Consider the following 23093-nt stretch of genomic DNA (forward strand, 5'->3'; position numbering starts at 1 on the left):
CTGAAAGCAACAGATAAAAGAAAATGAAACGACACTCTCAATAAAGGAACAATCGAATGTAAACAACGTGAATGGGAGAGCATAGAATGTATTAGACGTGAATGGGAGAGCATTCCTATTTCTAAACTTGAGAAACTGGTCTCCTCTGTCCCCAGACGTCTGATGAGTGTTGTAAGAAGGGGAGATGCCACAGTGGTAAAAATGGCCTTGTCCCAAAGTTTTTGGGATTTGTTGATGCCATGAAATTTTGAAACAACATATTTTCCCCTTAAAATTATACATTTTCTCAGTTTAAACTTTTGATCTGTGATTTGTTTTATTCTGAATAAAATATTAGATGTTGACACCTCCATCACTGCATTCAGTTTTTATTCACAATTTGTTTAGTGTTCCAACTTTTTTGGAATCCAGTTTGTACTTGTACATGAATATTGTTCATAAATCAGTATGACAAAATCAAGTATTATATTTGAGACTGATGTGTACTGATGTCTGTATTTCTATATATTTAATTTAATAAACTATATTCCCTGAATAAGTAATGTATGATTATGATCTGCTGTGGTTGCTTTGGTGTAAAAACACAGAATGTACTAAATAAAAAGGACAAGACAATTAATTCCTTAATATTTTAATTAACACTTGAATGTTTTTCATTTAAGATGGATTTTTAAAAATATTTAAATAATTTTGTAGACACTTAAAGTAAATAAAACCCACCCATCATCCCAAGTAAAATAAGATATTGACAGATTATGATCTTTTCATAAAAGTAAACAAGCATCTCAGCAGGGATTGTTAAAGCCTAAATGAATGCCCTCAAAAAAAAAAAGCTAGTACGTATACTAAAGCCATTTACCTGTTAGCGTATTGCTAACTGGCCCCATTAGCTATCACTCAGTACCTTTAAAAATGTTTTTTTTGTACTACAACATAATTGAGGTGTACAATCATTAAAGTAAAAATTAAGATTATAAACACACATAATTTCCACTGAGCCAATTAGAGTTCATTGTAACAACATGCAGACTGCACGACTGCATGTAAACACGTTTAAGAGTAGCCGCTGTAGGGGGGGGCCCTGTGGGTTTGGTATGACGGGATATAGACAGACTCTCTGGATGGGGCAGTCTTCTTGGTTTCTCCTGCCACAAGGAGGGCAAACTCTGAAATGGGCATCCTGCCATCTTTGTATTGTTTTAACTGATACTGTGTCACTTTGCCATCTCGAAGGGCGTTTTTGATGGAGTACTGCTTGCCACTCTTGCGATCTTGAAGCACGGACGTTTCTCCGTCACGTCCCATGGTGGTGATCTCCTCCCAGTCACACTCCAGCTCTTCCAGGTGCATGTACTGGGAGCGATCGATGAGCCCTTGGATGTATGCATCATACGGTGACATATCTTTACCAGTCTCGGGATCCATGATGGTAATTTTGGTCGAGACGTTTTTCTCCTGGGTACGTGTTTGTAAGGCAGCTTCCTCTTTCTTCAAGCTGTGCTGGAGCTCAGTGATTATCTTCTCTTTCTTGTAGATTCTGTCTTTCTCGTCCAGAATATCTCTCTCCAGACGCTGCAGGTCTGATTCCATCTTGATGTTCTTTTGCCTGTTGAGTTGGCTTCTTTCACTCATTAACCTGGAATTCTGCTGGAACGAGATGCTAATTTCTCTCTGCTCAGTCTCCAGCGTCCTCAGCTCTCGCTGGAGGTCTTGCTTCTCTTTTAGAAGGGAGTCCCTTTGAAGCGACAGGTTAGTCTCCTCTTGAGAAGAAACCGATCTTCTGTTCTGCAGTCTCTGCAGTTTGTCAGAAACGCGACGGATTTCATCCTCCAGGTCCAGTCTGCCGTTTCTCTGCTGGATCACCTGATCTCGAAGATGAGAGCGTTGCGCCTCCACCGCTTGGTCCTTCTCCACCCTGACCACCTCTTTGTAGATCGTTTTCTCAAAAGACTTCTCTTTTTGCAGGATATCTATCTGGAGTTTCAGATTCCTGATGTCTCTCTCCAGCCGCAGAACACTGTTGCTTTCCTTGTCAAAGTCTGTCCTCAGCCCACTGCTGAGTTTCTCCAATTTAGGGTCCCTTTCTACCTTAAGAACTTCCTCTATAACAATATTCTCTTGAACGGGTGGTGGAGCATTCTCCAATCCATAGATGTGAGATTTGATTTGCATCAGCTCAGCCTCCACCTGAATCCTTTTTTGCTTCTCATCATTTTCCCTAATAGCCCTCTCCTTATCCTCTATCAGGACTCTCAATCGCTGCACCTCCTGATCTGCCTTTCTGCGATTGTTTATTTCCTCATCCAGGCTCCTGCTTAGTCTGTCAACCTCCATAAGTTGTCTTGGGTCCTTCTCTAACCTCAACACTTCTTGAACCACCAACTTCTCTTCAGGTTTCTGTCTCTCTAGCAGAATGCATTTATTCTGGAGATCAAATACCATTTCCTCCATGGTTCTACGTCTTTGTGTCTCATCGCGCACCTCTCTCCTTAGGCGATCTGCCTCTTTCTCCAACAGTGGATCATTGATATGCTTGATAACTTCTTTAGTGACTACTTTAGTCTCCACTTTTGACTTCTCAAACTTCAATTCATCCCGCTCTTTCTTGAGACGGTTCAGGTCATCTTGGGAAGAATTGTAGGACCTCTGAAGGTTATAGACTTGGTCTGAGAGTTTTTGAATCTCTCTTTCGTTTTCTGGACTGCGTTCTTCTTTCACAACCTCTTGGACCACCTCTTTATACTCAGTCTTGGGTTTCTGAGCACGAAGAGCATTCACTTCGGTTTGGAGCAAACTGATCTGTCTCTCAAAATCAGAGCTCTGTCTGGCACTGCCCTGCAGTTCTCTTCTCAGTCGTGCCATCTCCGCTTCAGTCTCTGGAGCAACCCTGTAGATCTCATTGATGATCTCCTTGACGTCCACCCTTGGTTTGAGTTGTTCTACTTGGACATGCCGTGACTGAAGTTCACTCAGCTCCCTCGAGAGATAATTATTCTGGTTCCTCTCTTCCTCTATATTTGATCGAAGCCTGGAGGATTCAGTGATGAGTACAGGGTCTTTTTCAACCGTCTTCACCTCCTTGGTCACAACTTTGGGCTGTAATGTAGGGATGAGTTTCTCGAGGGCACCGATCTGGGTCTTTATTTGGTAGATATCACCGTTCAGCGCTTTGCTCCTTTCACCCTCATCTTCAATGTCCATTTTTATTACCCTGACAGATTTTAACATCTCAGGATCTTTCTGGACTTTTATAACCTCCTTCTGTACCACCGTCTCCTTGATGCTAGGCTTCTTCTGCTCCAAAAAGATCACCTCTGTTTTCAGTTGACTTTCTTCACTCCGTCTAATTTTCACCTCATTTAGTAATCTGCTTATCTCATCTCTCAGTTTTGTAGCCTCCACGTCCAATTGTGGGTCTCTCTCATAGTCGGTGATCTCTCTGGTCACTAGTTTTGGTTTGGTGTTCTTACGATCAATTTCTACACTAGAGATCCGTCTGCTAAGTACTTCGATCTCACTTTGTATTCTAGCGCGTTTTAAGGCCTCCTCGTGGACGTTCTTCTGAAACTCCTGCAAATCCGACTCGAGTTTCGGATCGCGGTAGTAGTGCAGAACTTCTTTCTCTTCCACACGCTCAACACCTTTTCTGCTCCTCAGCAAATACATCCTGTCCTTGAAGATCTTAAGTTCGTTTTCAACACGGGCGCGCCTGTCATTTTCATCGCTAAGCTGCTTCTGTAAGCTGTCAGTCTCTACCATTTTTTGTTGCTGTTGTTGTAGCTGTTGGTGTTGCTGTTGTACTACAACCATTTTCTCCTCTTTCTGTAGAAGGAAACCAAAGGAAAACATTTTGTCTAAATTTGTTCATTATCATTAACAATCAGACTCAGTATGTCTCACTTAGCAGTTTTAAAAACCCTCAAAACACATTGGTCAGGAAACACTCAAGTATTAAATATGTTTGTACCTGAGCAGAAAGATTCTTGGCTAAGTCCATCTGGTTGAGTAGTTGGTCATTTTCAGCTGCTGTGTTAGCATAACGATTCACTAGTGCTTTTTCCTGTAGCACAAAAGGATAATGGAAAAGTGAAACATGGAAAAGTGAAAGATAATGGAAGAGTGAAACATTTCATTTGATGAGTGGCTTATAATTAACAGACCAGTTTGAACTAAGTTTACCCCACCTGTTTTGCCACGGAGTCCGCTAGGGTGGATGTGGGTATCCTTTTAGTATCTGTTGCATCAGGGGTTTTGAGGGTAGCCTTGAACTTTTCAGAATTAACATCGTATTCCTACCCAGAATTAAAGACAAAAACAGGGTATATGTTGACTAATGTCAGGGACCTTTTTTATAGATAGGAACATTGACATTCACTAGAAACGTAACCTTACATTGAGGATATCTTGCAGCTCCTGAGAGAGGTCAACCACCCTATCCACATCATCACCTTTCCTTCTAATGTCCTCTACAACCCTCTGTTGAAAACAGAAGGGATTAGTAACCAGATGGTATTTCAGGTGCACTGTAACTATCCTATAGATATGTACTGGTGTCTAAAAGGACCTCTGGTTGTAGCATCCATCCATATGTGAAACCCACTGACCTCTTGGGAACTCTGCTTTACACTGATCTGGGATAAATCTTCATTGGGGTTGATCTTGTTTTTCGGTAGATTGTCCAGGAATGTGCTGAGTGAGTTCGAAGCATTTTGAAAGTCTTGGTTTTTGGTGGAAGCCGCTTGCATAAGGTTCTCCCTATAAAGAAAATGAAGAACAATTCATGCTTATTGTAGTGGTAGGCCGGCCCAGATCCTCTGGGGAGACACCCACAGCCCGACACGCCTCTCATATGTCACTCCCTCGTTCCTAATCACCCGATTAGCTGGAGAACTGCGAGTTTCATCTCACTGAGAGAGACTTCCTGGGTTACATTATCAGGCAGGGCTCCGTAGGCATGCAAATAGGGCTGGGTATCGATTCAAATTCCAAGAATCGATCCGATTCCGATTCTGAAGATTAAGAATCGATTTATTTCGATTTAATCCGATTTAATCGATTCGATCCGATTCGATCCAATTCAGGGTTTAGTGTTATTAAAATGTATTTGAGCTGTTTCCTGACTATGTACAGAAGCAACATGTTAAAACTAGTATTATATCGATATTAATCAGCAAATAGTTACTGGTAGTTGGTAGTTACTGATGGCTGGAAGACTGGTGAAAAGGGTCATCATAAATCTACCTTCAAGAAAGGTAATCCAGGACAATAAACAGAGGACATCTTTGAGGTGTCTATATCTGCAACAGTGGGCTCCTACTGGGACACTAACCAGTGCATTATTATTATGATTGAAATAATTAAGAATTCACCCAAAAGCTGTTGCTACGAAATGCATTTTTATTTTAAAAGTGCTCACACTTAATAAACTGAAAGTATAAAATGTAAACGTGTATTTTTCTTTAAAGTGCGAATATAAGAACAGAACTGTCATGTTACGGTTCCCGACCCCTCCCTTTTGGGCGTGTTAACGTTGTCTGCGTCTACTCGTCTGCGTCTGTGGATCTCCGTGGGTGCGGGTGCGTCTTGCAGAGGTGGGACCAAGTCAGTGTTTTGCAAGTCTCAAGTAAGTCCAAGTCTTTATCCTCAAGTCCCGAGTCAAGTCTCAAGCAAAGACAGTCAACTCAAGTCAAGTCTCGAGTCAAGTCTCAAGCAAAGACAGTCAAGTCAAGTCTCGAGTCAAGACAGGCAACAGTCAAGTCAAGTCCCAAGTCTGAAACTTGGAATTTCAAGTCCTTTCGAGTCTTTTTTTTTTTTTTAACCAATGTTGCAGGTATATTTTAAATGTAAATAATAGACATGTGTTCTTTTTAAAATCTGTATTCTCCTCAAATCTTGATAAAACATGTGCAACTGAAAACACGAAGTATAAAAAAAATTTTTTATTACACCTCTTTATTGCACAGTTCAATTTGTTAAAATTAGCTGCAAAAATATTCATACTTTAAACTACAATTTTCCAGAAATAAATATTCTGTGAAAAAGTCATAAGTAGAACTCCATCTTCAAATAAAAAGTGCTGATATTTTCACAGTACAATACAAAGAACCATAACAGCATTTTTCCCTCTCTTCTCTTATCTGGTTTCTTGGAGAACATGTGTCTCCATGTGTGAGTGACACAAGACAAACAAATATAAGAACTGAACAATTAACAGGAATCTGCAACTTTAGACATTTCAGTAAACTATTCTGCATTGCATTTGCAAAAGACCAAACTGGCCAAAAGTCTGTAGGCTATGTCATTTGTGCACGATGAGGCCGTAGAATGATGTCCCCATAGCTGAAAACTCATTCTACTTTTGTCAATATATTTTTTTCTCGACGTAGATGTCTTCAAATACACAATCCATGCTGAGATAGAACTGGATATGATGGTGACAGAGAGAGGCTCTCTTCCCCGAGTTCAGATACAGAACCCAGGTTTGCCAACTCTCACGCATTGAGCGTGAGACACACGCATTTGACTGTCTTCACACGCTCACACGCCACACTTCCGATATCTCACGCCGAAAAAAAAATCTAGTTTATTTACCTCTGATCCATATCTATGATTCAATGAGTTACTAGTTCGCTCTGGCACCAACCACTGGCGATCGATCGATCGCGATATAATACTTAATTTGTGTCCATTTTACACCCCGCCCGGTAACAATTCACGTTCGCTGACCCCCCCATTTGATTGGTTGTGCTGCAGCTCATGCACACACACACACACACACACACACACACACACACACACACGTACAGAGTGTGGAAAAGCAGAGGACCGGTCTGCGTCAAAAGGACGGAAATGAAATTAATGGGGCGTACTTTATAAATATTAATATGCGCTTTAAAATTTAGATTTGGGGTAAAAAAAATCAAGTCTTTGCAAGTAAACAGGTTCAAGTCCAATTCAAGTCCCAAGTTATTGGTGTAAAAGTCCAAGTCAAGTCTAAGTCTCTGAATATTTTCTCAAGTCAAGTCAAAAGTCTTAATATTAATGACTCGAGTCTGACTCGAGTCCAAGTCATGTGACTCGAGTCCCCACCTCTGGCGTCTTGTGATAATCCGTCTCACCCAGAGACCGTATATACAGTCACTGGTCTCACCTGTGGCTCGTCTCGTCACGTGGGGTTTGTGTGTTCGCGCAGCGTCCTGTGCTCGTCGTTGTTTGAGTCACACATGTTCTATGTAAACGTGTTTTATGTGCGCTGGCAGCGCTTCGGTAAATGTAATAAACTAACGATTTGGAAAGTGCAAAGGATTCTGTCTCGTCCATCACCTTGCGCCCAACGTTACAAGAACATTTTTAACTTTTTTAAACTGTAAAAACACTGGGTAAACGGTCAGTGACACGGACTAACTGTAAATAGTCACTGACACTGGATAAACTGTCCTTCTGTTTTTAGATTTCCGATTTGACTATCGTCGTTACCGGTGTTCTGTCGGATTTTCCTACTTTGTCGAATTTTCCTACCGTATCAGCTGGCAGCGAGTATTTATAGACTAGTCTGTCGAATTTTCCTACCTTGTCGAATTTTCCTACCGTGTCCGTTGGCATCGCGTATTTGTAGACGTATCTCTTAGTTTGTTTACCTTATGGAAACGTCGTAATGTAGCGCAAATAAGCGTTTAAAAAGTAGTATTTGTAGACGTATCTCTTAGTTTGTTTACCTTATGGAAACGTCGTAATGTAGCGCAAATCAGCGTTTAAAAAGTAGTATTTGTAGACGTATCTCTTAGTTTGTTTACCTTATGGAAACGTTGTAATGTAGCGCAAATCAGCGTTTAAAAAGTAGTATTGTAGACGTATCTCTTAGTTTGTTTACCTTATGGAAACGTCGTAATGTAGCGCAATTTAGCGTTTAAAAAGTAGTATTGTAGACGTATCTCTTAGTTTGTTTACCTTATGGAAACAACGTAATGTAGCGCAATTTAGCGTTTAAAAAGTAGTATTTGTAGACGTATCTCTTAGTTTGTTTACCTTTTGGAAACGTTGTAATGTAGCGCAAATTGGCGTTTAAAAAGTAGTATTGTAGTATCTCTTAGTTTGTTTACCTTATGGAAACGTCGTAATGTAGCGCAAATCAGCGTTTAAAAAGTAGGATGAGCTTTAAAATAAAAGTTTTATTTTGCGTATTAGTGTATACACGGCTCAATCATTGTCATGCGGAAATATCCAAGTCCCTATAAATAGGTAATACAGGTAGTAAAATGGCGCTGTTTAAAACATTTTAGTCAACTAGTTAACTTAATGCACAGTTGAAAACATTGCAATTGCAAACAAAGAAGAAATTATAAACAAGAAATTAACTTACTGCACTATTGAAAGGACTAAATAGTACTGCACTGTTGAAATTCGCAAGCAGGCAGGAAAAATCGATGGGTGTAGTAGGCGGCCACCAAAATAGTGACGTAAAAGCGACTTGCGCATGCGCAGTAAGCCTTGGTATGAATTTTCGATGGGTAGGAAAAATCGACAGAACACCGGCACTGTCCGACACCAAGTCGTTTTACAGTTAGTTAGACCGAGCACGCCTGCGTGAATTCAGTGACGAGGCGGGGGTAAAAGTTCACTAAAAAATCGATCTTTGGACGTACGAATCGATTATCAGATCATCATATGCGAATCGATTCTGAATCGGAAAATCGATTTTTTTCAACACAGGCCTACATGCAAACATGTAAGGTGGAGGCAGTGGTCCAATGGAAGAGACCCCAGACACACTGTGGGCTCCAGCGGTTTCTGGGGTTTGCAAATTTCTACCATCGCTTCATCAGATCACTTAGCGCCCTGGCTAGACCCTTTAATGACCTGCTCAGGGGCGGAGCAAAGCTGCTTAAGTGGGGGGAGGAGCCAGCATTCGAGGCTCTTAAGTCCGCTTTCGTTTCCACCCAGGTCCTGTAGCAGCCTGGATCTGAAGCACTGGACTGACCCCCTTTGAGTGTGTACTAGGATATCAGCCTCCATTGTACCTGTCGAACCCCCCTGAGTCGGGAGCAACCAACTAACTGGTGAATCCAATGATGCTCCACGTCGGGAGTACAAGAGAGAGAGAAATACAGACTGCTGACTGCATTCGTTTTGACTTCATTTGGCCTTTAACTACTGTTCAAGTGCTTTGCGCTTTTCTCAGTTTTCCATAGAGCTGCTCATTTGAATATTTCATTGCTATTGACAAACACTTTGCAGGTCTAGCTCCGCCTCCTGCTGCCTTTGTTCTATGTGACATCACACTTATAATCTATTTATCTCATATTTTACTACTGATATTTGGACACATCTCAGGGTCTTTCTATTATAATTCATTAATCAGGTCTTACACTATACTTTCATTTGTGCACCGTACTAGCTATGTCTCCTTTGATGGCTACATCCACCCTTCCCACATACCTCTCAGTTATCTGGTTGTTGACATTAGCGTAACGACACTGCAGGCTTTTAACTTTAGCCTCCTGTCTGCGTATATCCGGGCAGTACTCCTGATGGCCCTGCTGAATGGAGCTGCACAGCTTCTCTGTGGTTTCCAAGTCCTTGGCCAGCTTCTGCATCTCAGGCTGGGCAGCGGTCACGTCTTTCTTCAAGTCCTGGGTTGAGACAGCAACATCTAGCAACCACCGTTTCAAAGGCCAAGGGCAATGACAAAAAAAGGATTCAAGGTTTCAAGGTATTAGTCACGTGCAGCCAGGAGATGAGGAGGGGGGGGGGGAGAGTCTTACATGTTGCATTAATGCTTGATTTAACTTTTTTTTACTTACTTTCAGTTCCTGCATGCGGTTCTGGATCGCATTTGGAGCGTCTGGGACGGCACCGTCTTTACTCAGTTGTTTCTCAAAGCCAGAAACAGCTCCATCCACCCTCTTTATCTGATTTTCCAAGTTCAGGGATGCGTTTGCCCTGTGTAAGCACAGGTTAATTAGGCAAGACGTACTGTAGAAATCCAAACCAGTGTTTGGATGTGGTGCTAGATATTTAAAGGGTCACCGCACCCTTTTGTTTTTCAAGAACAGTTAGTAAATGTTTTGTTTGTACTCTCGGTCACGTACTTCCTGGTGTAGAGATCATTCAGAGCTGCGAGACTCTCCTGCTTGTTATTGGTCTCATTCAGTTTCTGTGGCAGGAGGGATGGAACAGGTCCGTTGTCCTGCGACAACAGCGGCCCCAGATCCTTCTGTGCTGCTGCCGTCTGCTGATCCAGCTGTCGCAGCGCTGCAGCAGATTTCTGCAGGATGACCAGCAATCAATAATGTACTACAACTACCAGAACTACAACTACCAGCACTACAACTACCTGGACTACAAGTACCAGAACTACAACTACCTGGACTACAACTACCTGGACTACAAGTACCAGAACTACAACTACCTGGACTACAACTACCTGGACTACAAGTACCAGAACTACAACTACCAGGACTACAACTACCTGGACTACAACTACCAGGACTACAACTACCTGGACTACAACTACCTGGACTACAACTACCAGGACTACAACTACCAGGACTACAACTACCAGGACACACCTTATGCAACGTGTGATGGTTATATGAGACTCGTGAGGTTTACACCAGCGGGGTTTTAACACATCTCGTGATAATTTATAATTAAATCCTACCATGGACGTAATTTTGATTTCAAAAGTGGGGGGGGGACATGGATTCGTCGCTATTTAAATATTTGGTTTTAACCGTAAAAACTGGGGGGGGGGGACCAAAACCGGCTTTTGAAAAAGTGGGGGGAGGACATGTCCCCCCCCCAAAATTACGTCCGTGAATCCTACTACAGGCGCCTCTGAAGCTGCTCTTTACCTCTTGTTCCTTCAGGCGGTTCAGAAGGTCCTTAGCTGGATCACTGGAGTCCAGTGGAGTCCTCAGGCGGTTCAGGACGCCCTGCTCAGCTTTGTCCAAGTCCTTGTTCATCTTATCGAGAGACGCATTCAGCTCTGTAGCCTTAGGATTCGCAAAGCCTATACCTGCAGGAGGAGCTAACACACACACACGATGATGATGATGATGATGATGACGATGATGATAGTAAAAATAATATTAGTGACAGTGCTGCATCTTTATCTACATATAAAGCTTAATGTACAAATTAAGTCTTAATTTTTTTTTCTGTTGAACTTCTTAGCTCATGACGGGATCCCTTACTCTAGAAAAAGCTTAAAGAAAATGTTAGAGACTTGATTACAACATCCTCCTGATTGTGAAACCGTAGCTGTTTAACATGACACATGTTGAAAATGATAGCATGTGAGTCATGTGGGGGTGTATAGTGTGTGTGCTGCTTACCTGATTTCAGTGTTCGTGAGGATTCAGGGACCTGATTCTTCAGTGAGGATCTGAGTGCCGCTCGCCTTTTCTTCAGATCCTCAACCTCTTTACCGAGCCTACACACACACACACACACACGCGCGCGCGCAAACACACACATGCACACACATACGCGCGCGCACGCACACACACACACACACACACATACACACACATATACACACACACACAAGGATCAGCTACTGTTGCCTTTTGACACATGTATATTCACACAATAAAATACTTCCATCCCAATGGTTTTTTTCTGTTGTTTTTCTGTCTTTTTAATTTCATAGTATTTCTCTGCTGTTGCAATTTATTATGTAATTTGAGGCCAACACCAAAACTTCTGTACTGACAGGACCTCAGTGACACAGCAAGAACCGTTACACACTCTGACCAGTACACAGCACATGAACCGTTACACACTCTGACCAGTACACAGCACATGAACCGTTACACACTCTGACCAGTACACAGCACATGAACCGTTACACACTCTGACCAGTACACAGCACATGAACCGTTACACACTCTGACCAGTACACAGCACATGAACCGTTACACACTCTGACCAGTACACAGCACATGAACCGTTACACACTCTGACCAGTACACAGCACATGAACCGTTACACACTCTGACCAGTACACAGCACATGACACTGAAGGTGAAACTTTCTCATCACTGCAGTCATATTCTGCAAGTTTTTTTTCTCCTTACAGATCTACTTTGTTGATGGCCTCTGGGTCTGGTGGAGGAATCAGAAAGCAAACTCCAGGTATGGTCTTGGTAGTCCCGTTGGTGGACTGCACGTCCCAGTTGGCATTGTTGGAGTTGGACTTTAAAGTTAACTTGTCCCCTCTGGATATGGAAGCCTGGAATGTACATAAAGGTTTAAGTCAAATAAACGTAGGCTTTGAAGTTAGCTTCGCCTGGTTTTCTGAAAACCGATCAAAGTACGCAATCAACTGTCTTTGCCTGTTAAAAGCTTCCCTTGTTATAGCCTCTGTTTATTCAGTCCACGTTTTAACTATGTACTTAATTTAACTATGTACTTAGTTTAAGCCTTGTGCCGCAAATCTAAAACTGCTAAGGCGGTTCTGGCAGCTTTAAGAATGTGATATACACGCTAACTGCAGTGTCTGACGCAGGCGGGGGGCCAGACCTTGGGGGTGTTCCAGTCACACAGGGACTCCACCGTGATGGGTCTGTTTGGGGCAGAGCGGCGGAGTTTGAGCGGAGCGATCGTGGTACTCCGCTTCCTCAGGTCGGCCAGAAGCTGCTCGCTACGCTGGAGAGGTCTCTCCTCCGCCTACACCGGGGAGAAGAGGGGGAAAGAGAGAGGAATGGACAGATTGAGATAGAGGAAGAGTGTCCACAGGTTGTTTCAGTATGCAGACCAGACTGCGCTTTGCTGAATGAGTTCAATACTTAATTTAGGTTTTATAGATTTTTTTAATTGCACATTTATCTTCTACCTGAATATTCCAATGTGTGGCAAGGAAAACCTAAATGAAGATGCTCAAACATTTTTGCATTGCTCTGCTTTTAACGAGGCCGTCGGTATTAGGTTTGTGGGTGCTTACCTCTAGCACCATCTGGATCTCTGTGTTTGTCTTGTTGGCGAGAGCTTTGGGTTCCAGAGTAGAATTGAGGCTAGACAAGTTTTCAGACAAGGTCTCAGCATCCAGTTGGTACTGCCCAAAACAGAAAAAGATAAACCATACACATCATATCAATCTTTTACTGTCACCTACATTTATTTGCCATGAATTAGATCACTAGATTCTCATTTCAAAGACACTTTATATAGAAAGGAATTGATCATTTTGATATATACAAAAATGACCTCGTTTGACGGTTCTGATGGTTCTGCTGCTGAATTCATATAGGCCACTGAGTTAGAGAACTAGAGAAGTATAATGGAATAGCGGACCTGACGTGCTCCAGGCTGTTCACCTCAGCCTCCTCCCATATCTACTTACCTTTTTGTACTCGTCCACATTGTCCAGGTGGGTTTCTTGGCAGATACAGAGGTTCAGGAACTTCTGCCATTCATTCCTCACTATGTCTCTCTGAGCCTGAAAAATGTTTATTATTTTTTTTATTATGGCAGAGGTTTCCTTTGAAGCAATGTATTAACTAATGTATTCCATTTTTTGACATTTACCACTTCCATTTTCACCCTAAAACCCATTACAACATATCTTATTTGTCTCTGCACCTCATACATGGAACTTGTTACAGAAACATTGGAAATTAACTGAGTTAATTTCTTTGAATACTTTTAAATCCATTCTGAGAGTTTTTGAGGACGATTCCATGACATGCAGGCCCGTAGCCAGCATTCTGATGGGGGGGATCTTTTTCCCCCCAAACGTGGACTTAATGCTCTCTACTCCAATGCCCCTTAAATACACGAGCACACTTCAAACCTTTTAATTTACACATATTTTATTCATTATAAGCAAGGTTGCCAACTTTTCAAAATCACTAGGACTGAGATTTGATTTGGGGGCGGGGGTGGGTGGTGTGGTGTGTGTGTCAAACGTTGGCGGGGGTGTTATGTCTTATATGTTTCGTCTATGCTGCGCCTAATGCCCGGTTCACACTACACGATTTTAGGCTGGTTTTTCAGTCGCCGACTGTTTTTTGTGTTTTTTGTAGACCACAGAAACTGTGGTCGGAGGCAAATCGGCGGAGGCAAATCGGCGATCACTCGTCGCTCGCTCATTTCGTGTAGTGTGAACTGCTGAAAAACGCTCGCCGAGCCGTCGCCGACTGGTCGCCGACTCATCGCGGACGACCGGCAGATATCTAGCATGTTTAATATCTAGCAGTCGGCGACTGAACCTGACGACTGAAAAGTCGTGTAGTGTGAACCTGGCTTAAAGCGATCGATCGCCGGTGGTTGGCGCCAGAGCGAAATAGTAACTCATTGAATCACAGATGTAGATCGGAGATAAATAAACTAGATTTTTTTTTCAGCGTGAGAAATCGGATGTATGGCGTGTGAGCACGTGAAAACGGTCAAATGCGTGTGTCTTACGCTCATTGCGTGAGAGTTGGCAACACGGTTATAAGTTTGTTGTGAGTCTGTTGTTGCTGTCCTTATTTGTTCGTCTATATATTCACCGGAGATTAACAATTCATTCATTGAATAGCCTACCTATCTTGAGGGGCACGTGTGTACGGAGGGAGGGTGCGGGGGAGGGGGGGGGGATCGAACGAACCCTTCGATCCCCCCTGGCTACGGGCCTGACATGTACTTGTTTTTCGTAAGGAATTTGAATAGTTTTGTCTTATGTGTAAAATGCAACTGTGTTATCTGTTTGCTGCCCTTAAAGTTACGGTAAGTGGTGCAGAACTGGTGTCTCTCACCTGTACATTAAAGCTACGGTGAAGAACTGGTGTCTCTCACCTGTACATTAAAGCTACGGTGCAGAACTGGTGTCTCTCACCTGTACATTAAAGCTACGGTGCAGAACTGGTGTCTCTCACCTGTACATTAAAGCTACGGTGCAGAACTGGTGTCTCTCACCTGTACATTAAAGCTACGGTGAAGAACTGGTGTCTCTCACCTGTACATTAAAGCTACGGTGCAGAACTGGTGTCTCTCACCTGTACATTAAAGCTACGGTGCAGAACTGGTGTCTCTCACCTGTACATTAAAGCTACGGTGCAGAACTGGTGTCTCTCACCTGTACATTAAAGCTTCGGTGCAGAACTGGTGTCTCTCACCTGTACATTAAAGCTACGGTGCAGAACTGGTGTCTCTCACCTGTACATTAAAGCTACGGTGCAGAACTGGTGACTCTCACCTGTACATTAAAGCTACGGTGCAGAACTGGTGTCTCTCACCTGTACATTAAAGCTACGGTGAAGAACTGGTGTCTCTCACCTGTACATTAAAGCTACGGTGCAGAACTGGTGTCTCTCACCTGTACATTAAAGCTTCGGTGCAGAACTGGTGTCTCTCACCTGTACATTAAAGCTACGGTGCAGAACTGGTGTCTCTCACCTGTACATTAAAGCTACGGTGCAGAACTGGTGACTCTCACCTGTACATTAAAGCTACGGTGCAGAACTGGTGTCTCTCACCTGTACATTAAAGCTACGGTGAAGAACTGGTGTCTCTCACCTGTACATTAAATCTACGGTGCAGAACTGGTGTCTCTCACCTGTACATTAAAGCTACGGTGCAGAACTGGTGTCTCTCACCTGTACATTAAAGCTACGGTGCAGAACTGGTGTCTCTCACCTGTACATTAAAGCTACGGTGAAGAACTGGTGTCTCTCACCTGTACATTAAAGCTACGGTGCAGAACTGGTGTCTCTCACCTGTATGGTGTCTGCAGCCGGGTGCTGCATCTCAACCAGTCGATCGCCGTCGTCCTGCAGCTTGTTGACCTCCGACTCGTGAGACAGCAGGCTGTTGCTTTTAAAATTCTACACCAAACCACATTGAAATGATGCTTCATTTTAAATGGTTTTTTCAAACATCAGGTAATGTTTCTGGTTTTATGACGCGTCCAGCCGCCTGTCCTCACGCCGTCATGTCACATGACGCTGGACCGATGGCACAGCGCTCGCAGGCTGCAGACGAACCTCGTAGCGACGCCGGACGTCCTGCGGGTCGCTGATGTGGTCGCTCCAGTCCTGCTGCAGGATCTTACCCTGCTCGGCGCTCAGGTAGCCCACCTCTTTAGTGCAGCCCTGCATGTAGTCGTACAGGCTGTTCAGGTAGTGACGTCTCCACTTGGAGTTATCCTGCACACAGCAGCCACGGCAGGACAAATGGGGTGAGATGTGTGTGTGTTCTTTGGATTTATCCACATACACAAACACACACGCACGCATGCACACACACACACACACACACACACACACACACACACACACACACACACACACACACACACATGCACACTATAGCTATGTCTTACCAATAGATTACTGTACTGCTTCTTAATGTCTGCATATTGTTCCTGAAATGGAAGAGTGCAAAATGTTATATGGTGAAATTGAGATTAATTTTCAATTAACAACACTGACCTACAGACGTTCACATATTCAGGTGGGGACATATAAACAGAGTAAAAGGAACTGGTTCTGAGAATAGCAATGTCTGAACGTACATGTGAATTTAAAAAATGTAATAATGCGAATAAACTACAAAACTGGAGAAACAGGTTGAAATTCCTCTTGAGAATATGAATGAAGTCTGTTATTCTGTGGAAACTAAACATCTCAACGTCGGCAACGTTAGCGGTTAGCATGTGCTTCCCACAGTGATTGAGGCGTTGAAGAGGCTGATCAAACAGGAAATGTGCTAACAGCGCTAACATTGCTAACAGTGCTAACATAGCTAACAGTGCTAACAGCGCTAACATAGCTAACAGCGCTAACATAGCTAACAGTGCTAACATAGCTAACAGTGCTAATAGTGCTAACCTTAGAGCTGGTGCTCCCTGGACTGAGCTGGGTGTTGTAGGCCTCAATCTCCTTATGCAGGATGTTATGAGCTGCAATCTGCTTCTCCAGGTCTGCCAAGGTGGGCCCATATGCCTCCGAGTTGACCTCTTTCTGTAAAACAATCGTGTTCACACACATGTAACCCATGTGGAGAAGCTTGTTTGAGCGTGTGACTGGGTGGGAGTGTGTAACAGGTCAGAGCCTGGACAGTTACATCAAATGGACCTCGGTGGAAATATTCCTAGTGTGTATCTACAGATATCTGTAATAGTACCTCACATTTTTACAGAGGTTTGACCTGATCATGCATTAACGAACGCATAAGTAGTTGTTTGTGATTGGCCATACTAAAAAACACAGTATTAGGCAATGAATGGGGGTAGAAAACCACGGCCAATCTGTTTTCTCTCATCGCTAATTGCTAACACTTTTAAGATCTTCTCCTCTCATATTATTAGATGATCTTTCTGATGTCCTCAACTATGACTCCTATATATTGGGAACTTTGTGTTTCATTTATTTTAACTTTATTCTATTTTAATTATTATCCTTTTTTTTGGGGGGGGGGGGGGGGGGGGGCTTTCTCTCCTTTTTGATTTCCATGTTTGCATTTGTACAAAATTGCCAAAACCCTAATAAACAGATTGTTTAAAAAAAAACAAGAAAATCACAGCATGATGTGGGTTTCCCAGACTGTGGCCTACTACATACTCCTGGCGTACTGCTTGGGCCCCAAATCGGTATGCAGTATGCGATTAAAAATAATTTTTCCAGTACGCGAAACATCCCCGAATGACATACTACTTCCGCAAAATATTCCAGTACGCGAACAGAGCTATCTTTGTGGTGTACTGCATCCCATCATGCCACGCTACGTTCATATGACCCCGTAGTATGCTTTGCTTTTGTCGCATACTGGAAACTGTACTGCATACTTCTACCAGTATGCAGTATCCAGTATACTGAGTGCAGTATGCAGTATCCAGTGTAGTAGGTTATTTCGAACACAGCCTATGAGTGACTGCCACTGGGAGGCGGGACTTGGGGGTGTGGCTAAGCTCATTACCTGCTTCTGGCTGAACACCTGGGCCCAGTTAATGCGAGGCTGCAGGCCGATCTCGTTCATGGGCTCGTAGACCTCCCGGTAGAACATACAGTCCTTCAGCCAGCGCTCGTGGAGACGCGTCACGCTACACAAAATAACAAGACAGGAGTGACTCCTCGGGAAGGCCTATTAGACGCTACTGAATGTGCAGAACTGGTGAGCAACCTGGTGGAGTTTAGAGATTAAGCACTGATTCATACTTCAGTGGTACATTCATACAATTATCAACAAACAATATAAAAGCACTGGAATTACCTTGAGAATAAATTGTGACGTGCTAAGTCAGTGCCATTTTTCAATTTGCCTACTTGGCTTTAGAACAACAAATGCTAAAATTAGACTGTAAGCTCCATGTCTAATAGGTATTAGGTAATAGGTATAATAGGTATATTATAGCTTTGTGGTAATTGTTTGTTTTCTTGGTGGCTGATTCATTCTCATAGAATGAATCAGTTCTTTGAAAAGAACTTCAAATCCCAGAGTCAATCATGGCTATCAATGCTGTCTTTTAGAGTCAGCTGTAGTTCAGTATTCAGCACACACAGGGTACCTACTCATTCTCAATCTCCCCAGCCTGTGGGTGTTTTAGTTTCCTGGCTTTGTCCAAATCCAAAAAGAGGTCTTTCAGGAGACCTTCGGCCTCTGACAGGTTGTCCGCTGCAACCTTCTGGTGCTTCAGTGGTTTGTTGTTCTTTTCATTTTCTGCATCCTGAAACAGACGGAGAGAGAGAGAGAGACAGATAGAAATGTAAATCGAAATCGAAAGATGTCTGTGAATAGTCCCCATTACATCAATAGTTCAGAGATGAAAGAAAATGTCCTTTGTGAAACATCACTGTCTCCTGCCAAAGGAAGCTTAAAAAGGCAAAGACAAAAAGGAGACTAGAATGAGACTAACAGAGAGAAACAGAGAGGCACTCTAAAAAATACCATAAAAGAGAAAGAGAGAGAAGAGGTGAGGGGCAGGAGAAATGTCTAGAAATATCAATATTCAAAGAAGACTGAAAGGTGTTCTCACCACAACCAGCACTTCTTCAGCTTTCAGCACGTCCTTCTCCACCGTGTCGGCGTGCTTCTGCATACGCGCTATCAGCAGGGCCAGGTCGTTGGCCTGAGTCCTGCAAGGGTTTGGGGTCAGAGGTTAAGGTGAAAGTTCAACCTGCAACATTCTTAAAGTGGAACTGTAATATGTTGTTGGTGTGGTTCCACATGCTGGATCACTGCCCTCACAGCCCTGGGCTGGCCCACTTAGATAGTTTACACATGTGAATTAGCTGAAAGGCCTTCCGCTTGCTGAGGAGTAAAATGGGTGCTGACGTGGTTCATGACCCTAACCCCAACTCTTACCCTAACCCTACCCTAAACTCTAAAACCTAACCCTAAACCCTAACTCTAACCCTAGTGTTCAAGAACTGTGTAACTGTTAACTCTTGATCTCTTGCAATCATCAACTTTGAAATTAACTTTGAATTTCTAAACTAGCAAAAACTAAGCACGAGCTTGTTTTTTTTGCACCACTGACGGACATCTTTGAGTTTGTTACTCTGCTGTGTGTGCAGACTGGTCCTAAACAGGTGGGAGAAGTTACCATGACCTCCAGCAGGTTGGGCTAGATGAAGCAGGACAACCCAGTTGGGTGGGAATGACGAAGCAGAAGAGTGGATCTGTTGGAGGAGAGCTGTCATTCCACGCTGTCGTTTTTCTACTCTCTTAGTTTGTTGATATGAGGACTTTTAGAAATGAATACGTTGCAGAAGTGGGAGGTGTAGAATGCGACCCTACCCATACCAGCTCGTTTATTTGATGTCTATCAACTAATAATAAAACTTGCACAATTTAATGTGGGTGTCTTTGAGCAGATAAAACTATAAACCACTGATTCCAGCCGCAGTGTAAACAGCAAACGCTGAGTTTTACCCCCAGATCTGGCTTCCCAGATCTCTTAGTGTGCGTAATACTTCAGAGCAGTTTACAATAAAACTAGGTACATGCTGCTGAGGACATGACATGTCGCTCGGTCAGGAAAGTGGGTTATATGAACCTGATCTCAGATCTGTCCACACCCTCACCATGAGTCACACCTCACTGAGGTGACACCAGCCAAGTCAGAAGAGGCACTACTCCCGTCTCGGTCTTTCATCAGCTCGGGCTGGTCCGACTTGTCTCCTTTTGTCCCATACAATGTCAACTATGTCCACCAGTCAACTACGTCCACTTTGCCTGTCTACCTGCACTGAGAGGCTTGCACCACCACACAGGTGTGAACAGGCTGTTTTAACTTCAAGCCTCACCTGTGATGATGACAAACACAGCCATGTGTAGAAGTGATATTCTATGACATAGCAGCACTTGTACTGATGTATGAATGCTAGTAATTTTGGCTTTCCCCCCTGGATTAAATCAGGCAGTTCCATGTTAGCATTAATCAAACCATCATTTTGGGAGGGGGGGGTGTTATGTGGATGTGTCATCATGCTGGTGACTACAGGGTCATGTGTCATTGCAGAACATTGTCATTGGTTCCTCCTGATGGAGTTTGTAAGATCTTCCTGGTCCAGTCATGGACTGTGCAGAGCCCACACCCACAGGGTCATGGTACTCTTTTGTAGCTACTTGACTCGGACTCACGAGTGATCTTCATGCTTCTCTATTATGGTAAAAACAAACAGATACGATATCTTACACCTAAATATCTCATCTTTCAAGGTCTCAGAGACCTTAATGCAATTGTCTGCAGTTTTAGCAAACATCTCCCACTTATGAAGGTAAGATGTGTTTGATCTAGGAACACACACGATTATACGGTCAGCTCCTCAAGCTACAACGTAGTGACTAAACAATAAACTATTATTTGAGGTTTCAGGTAATACAGGCTTTGGCAATATGGTGATTAAAGATGGACCAACGCCCAGTGGAATAACGAGTGAGACAGTCCTGATGAAGATACTGTGACGACCTCTCCACCCACCACCTCTCCATCTCTCCACCCGACATCTCTCCACCCACCACCTCTCCACCCGACATCTCTCCACCCGACATCTCTCCACCCACCACCTCTCCGATGGACAGGCTTGTTCTGAGCTAAAGCACCAGTTTGGCAGCCTGTTCTACCACCAGCTGGGTGGCTCCATCAAGCCTCAGCGTTCTGTGTTTCCAAAGCAAAGCCGTGTCGGACCACAACAGTCTCGGTACGGGCCGACTCGGTGCCCTCAAGCACATACGAGCCATGATTAATCTCTGATCAAGGCTTGCGCATAGCCAATGTCTTGGATCATTTATAGCTGTTGACCTGGAATCAGGCTTTACCTGTTCTGTTCATACCATAGCGAGGTCCTCAACACACAGGTCCTCTAAATACCTGTTACCTCTAAAATGATCAGGAAACCACCAGTGGTACCGCAGAAGTCAGTTATAGATGATGAGAGATGGTTTGGATCACAAAGTCACTACAGTAATTTCCCCCAGTGCAGAATTAGATTAGACAAGGACAAAATTTGACCAAAACAGCACGTTTCATTTTTAGGACTTATACTCTGTGCTCTGAAGGGAGAGTTTTGCAGAAACGACATGACCTCGAATCAGATAAGCGAGTTAGAACTTTCAACACATCACTTACAAGATATATGCTGAAAATAATACTGTAACTCTTTCAATGAAACTTTGCGCCTCCGTAATAACCTGGCTCCCGATGCGCTCTGACCACATCTTCAATAATCCGAGTCCTGCCAGCAGTGGCAGGACATGACGGGACGTGACTGGACGTGACGGGAAACGCAGGCGCACACACTCACTTGTTCACCTTGGCGGAGCCCTTCAGGGTGGCCTCCTTGCCGTTCTCTTTCTTCCTGAACATCCTGCGTGTTCTGGTGAGGCGACAGACGCCTTGTCACAGTGTGAATGCGATGCTCTCTGTCCCGCAGTCTGTCCCGCGTGGCCCTTACACACTCCCTGCTCTGCTTGGGCACTGGTGTACTCTCTCTCTCTCTCTCTCTCAGACACACGCGCTCATACACACACACGCTCTACGTCCCTGGCTGTGTGTGGCCCTTGAAGTGTCGTCCACTGTTAAAAGTGGAGGTTTGTTTGTACCTGCTCCGCCCAGAGGAACAGGTGTTGGCCGACACCCAGACATGCCTAAAGACCGGGTAGACCTGTTCTACACTTCCATTCTCCCCTTTCACTCTCTCTCTCCCTCCCTCTCTCTCCACCTGCCCCATGACACACACAGGCTTGTCACTGATTCTAGTCATTCTGACCAAAGTATGTTTACTGAGGACAAAAAGTCAACAACATTCTTTATCTATATTTAAAACACAGTAATTAATCCAAGTCACTGAGAATTAAGATCAGTGTATTTCAGTGTCTGATCTTAATAACCACTAATGTTAATGAATGAATTTTGCATTGTGCAAGTAACATTATGTATAAACTATGAATCATAGTTTATAAAGTGTCAAGAAAACCTCAAAAACACTACCAAAAATACTTCTTGCCAAAAGTGGATTGTAATACATACTTCAGAATCAGAAGATAGTGTCATCGAAGCTGCCCAATCAGAATTATAGATGGAATAATAGAAAAAAACCATTAAATCACTTGACACCTGAATATAAACCAACACTAAACAGTTAATGTTTAGGATTAAATGGGTTAAACCATTTAATCCCACTGCTAATAATAGTGACCAAAATTGTTTTGATTTTGTGAAGCTCTTCAGTATAATATAATTAATAGTTTTCCTTGGACTTCATATTTGATACAGGTGACAGAAGCTGCAGTATTAATTTAATCAGAGCTCAACGAAAGGAAATCAAATACGTTATAGTACGGACACAACTGGCATATTTGGTACACATAAACTTCAAATGATCTGTAATATTTTAATAACATTATGTTGTAACATTTGTCATGCTCACATGAGATGTAAAAATGTTAAATCACAATTGTGACCACTGGACATTTCTTATTGCAAATATCTAATTATATATTTATAATATATAGAGTACATTAAGAGCATATACAGTATATTCATAAAATTTATAACAATTTAATTATATTGCTATTTATGCATAAAACTTAGATTTTCACCAACTTTCCAAAAGCATTTTTTGTAAAGGCAGCATTTGTGTCTGGTGGCTACATCTGCAGGGCTG

General features: G+C 43.1%; 1 protein-coding gene and 1 long non-coding RNA gene across 2 annotated transcripts; one reads left to right on the forward strand and one right to left on the reverse strand.

Moving 5' to 3' along the window:
• Window positions 1-352: 352 nt before the first annotated feature.
• On the reverse strand, window positions 353-22007 carry evpla (envoplakin a). The gene is made up of 22 exons (XM_077015876.1): window positions 21732-22007; window positions 18959-19058; window positions 18495-18649; window positions 17902-18025; window positions 16815-16946; window positions 16307-16348; window positions 15969-16130; window positions 15702-15809; window positions 13346-13441; window positions 12947-13057; window positions 12526-12672; window positions 12081-12235; window positions 11337-11434; window positions 10854-11029; window positions 10089-10264; window positions 9801-9939; window positions 9436-9629; window positions 4605-4755; window positions 4393-4476; window positions 4185-4292; window positions 3968-4060; window positions 353-3822 (listed from the first exon to the last, which is right to left on the reverse strand). The coding sequence occupies exons 1-22, from the start codon at window positions 21791-21793 to the stop codon at window positions 1054-1056; spliced, it is 5382 nt and encodes a 1793-aa protein (XP_076871991.1). The 5' UTR covers window positions 21794-22007; the 3' UTR covers window positions 353-1053.
• On the forward strand, window positions 17957-19780 carry LOC143522142 (uncharacterized). Its single transcript, XR_013132927.1, has 2 exons — window positions 17957-18096; window positions 19500-19780. It is a non-coding gene; the product is annotated as an uncharacterized LOC143522142 (long non-coding RNA).
• Window positions 22008-23093: the final 1086 nt, after the last annotated feature.

The sequence above is a fragment of the Brachyhypopomus gauderio genome, chromosome 8, assembly GCF_052324685.1.
Source record: "Brachyhypopomus gauderio isolate BG-103 chromosome 8, BGAUD_0.2, whole genome shotgun sequence".
Lineage (NCBI taxonomy): Eukaryota > Metazoa > Chordata > Actinopteri > Gymnotiformes > Hypopomidae > Brachyhypopomus > Brachyhypopomus gauderio.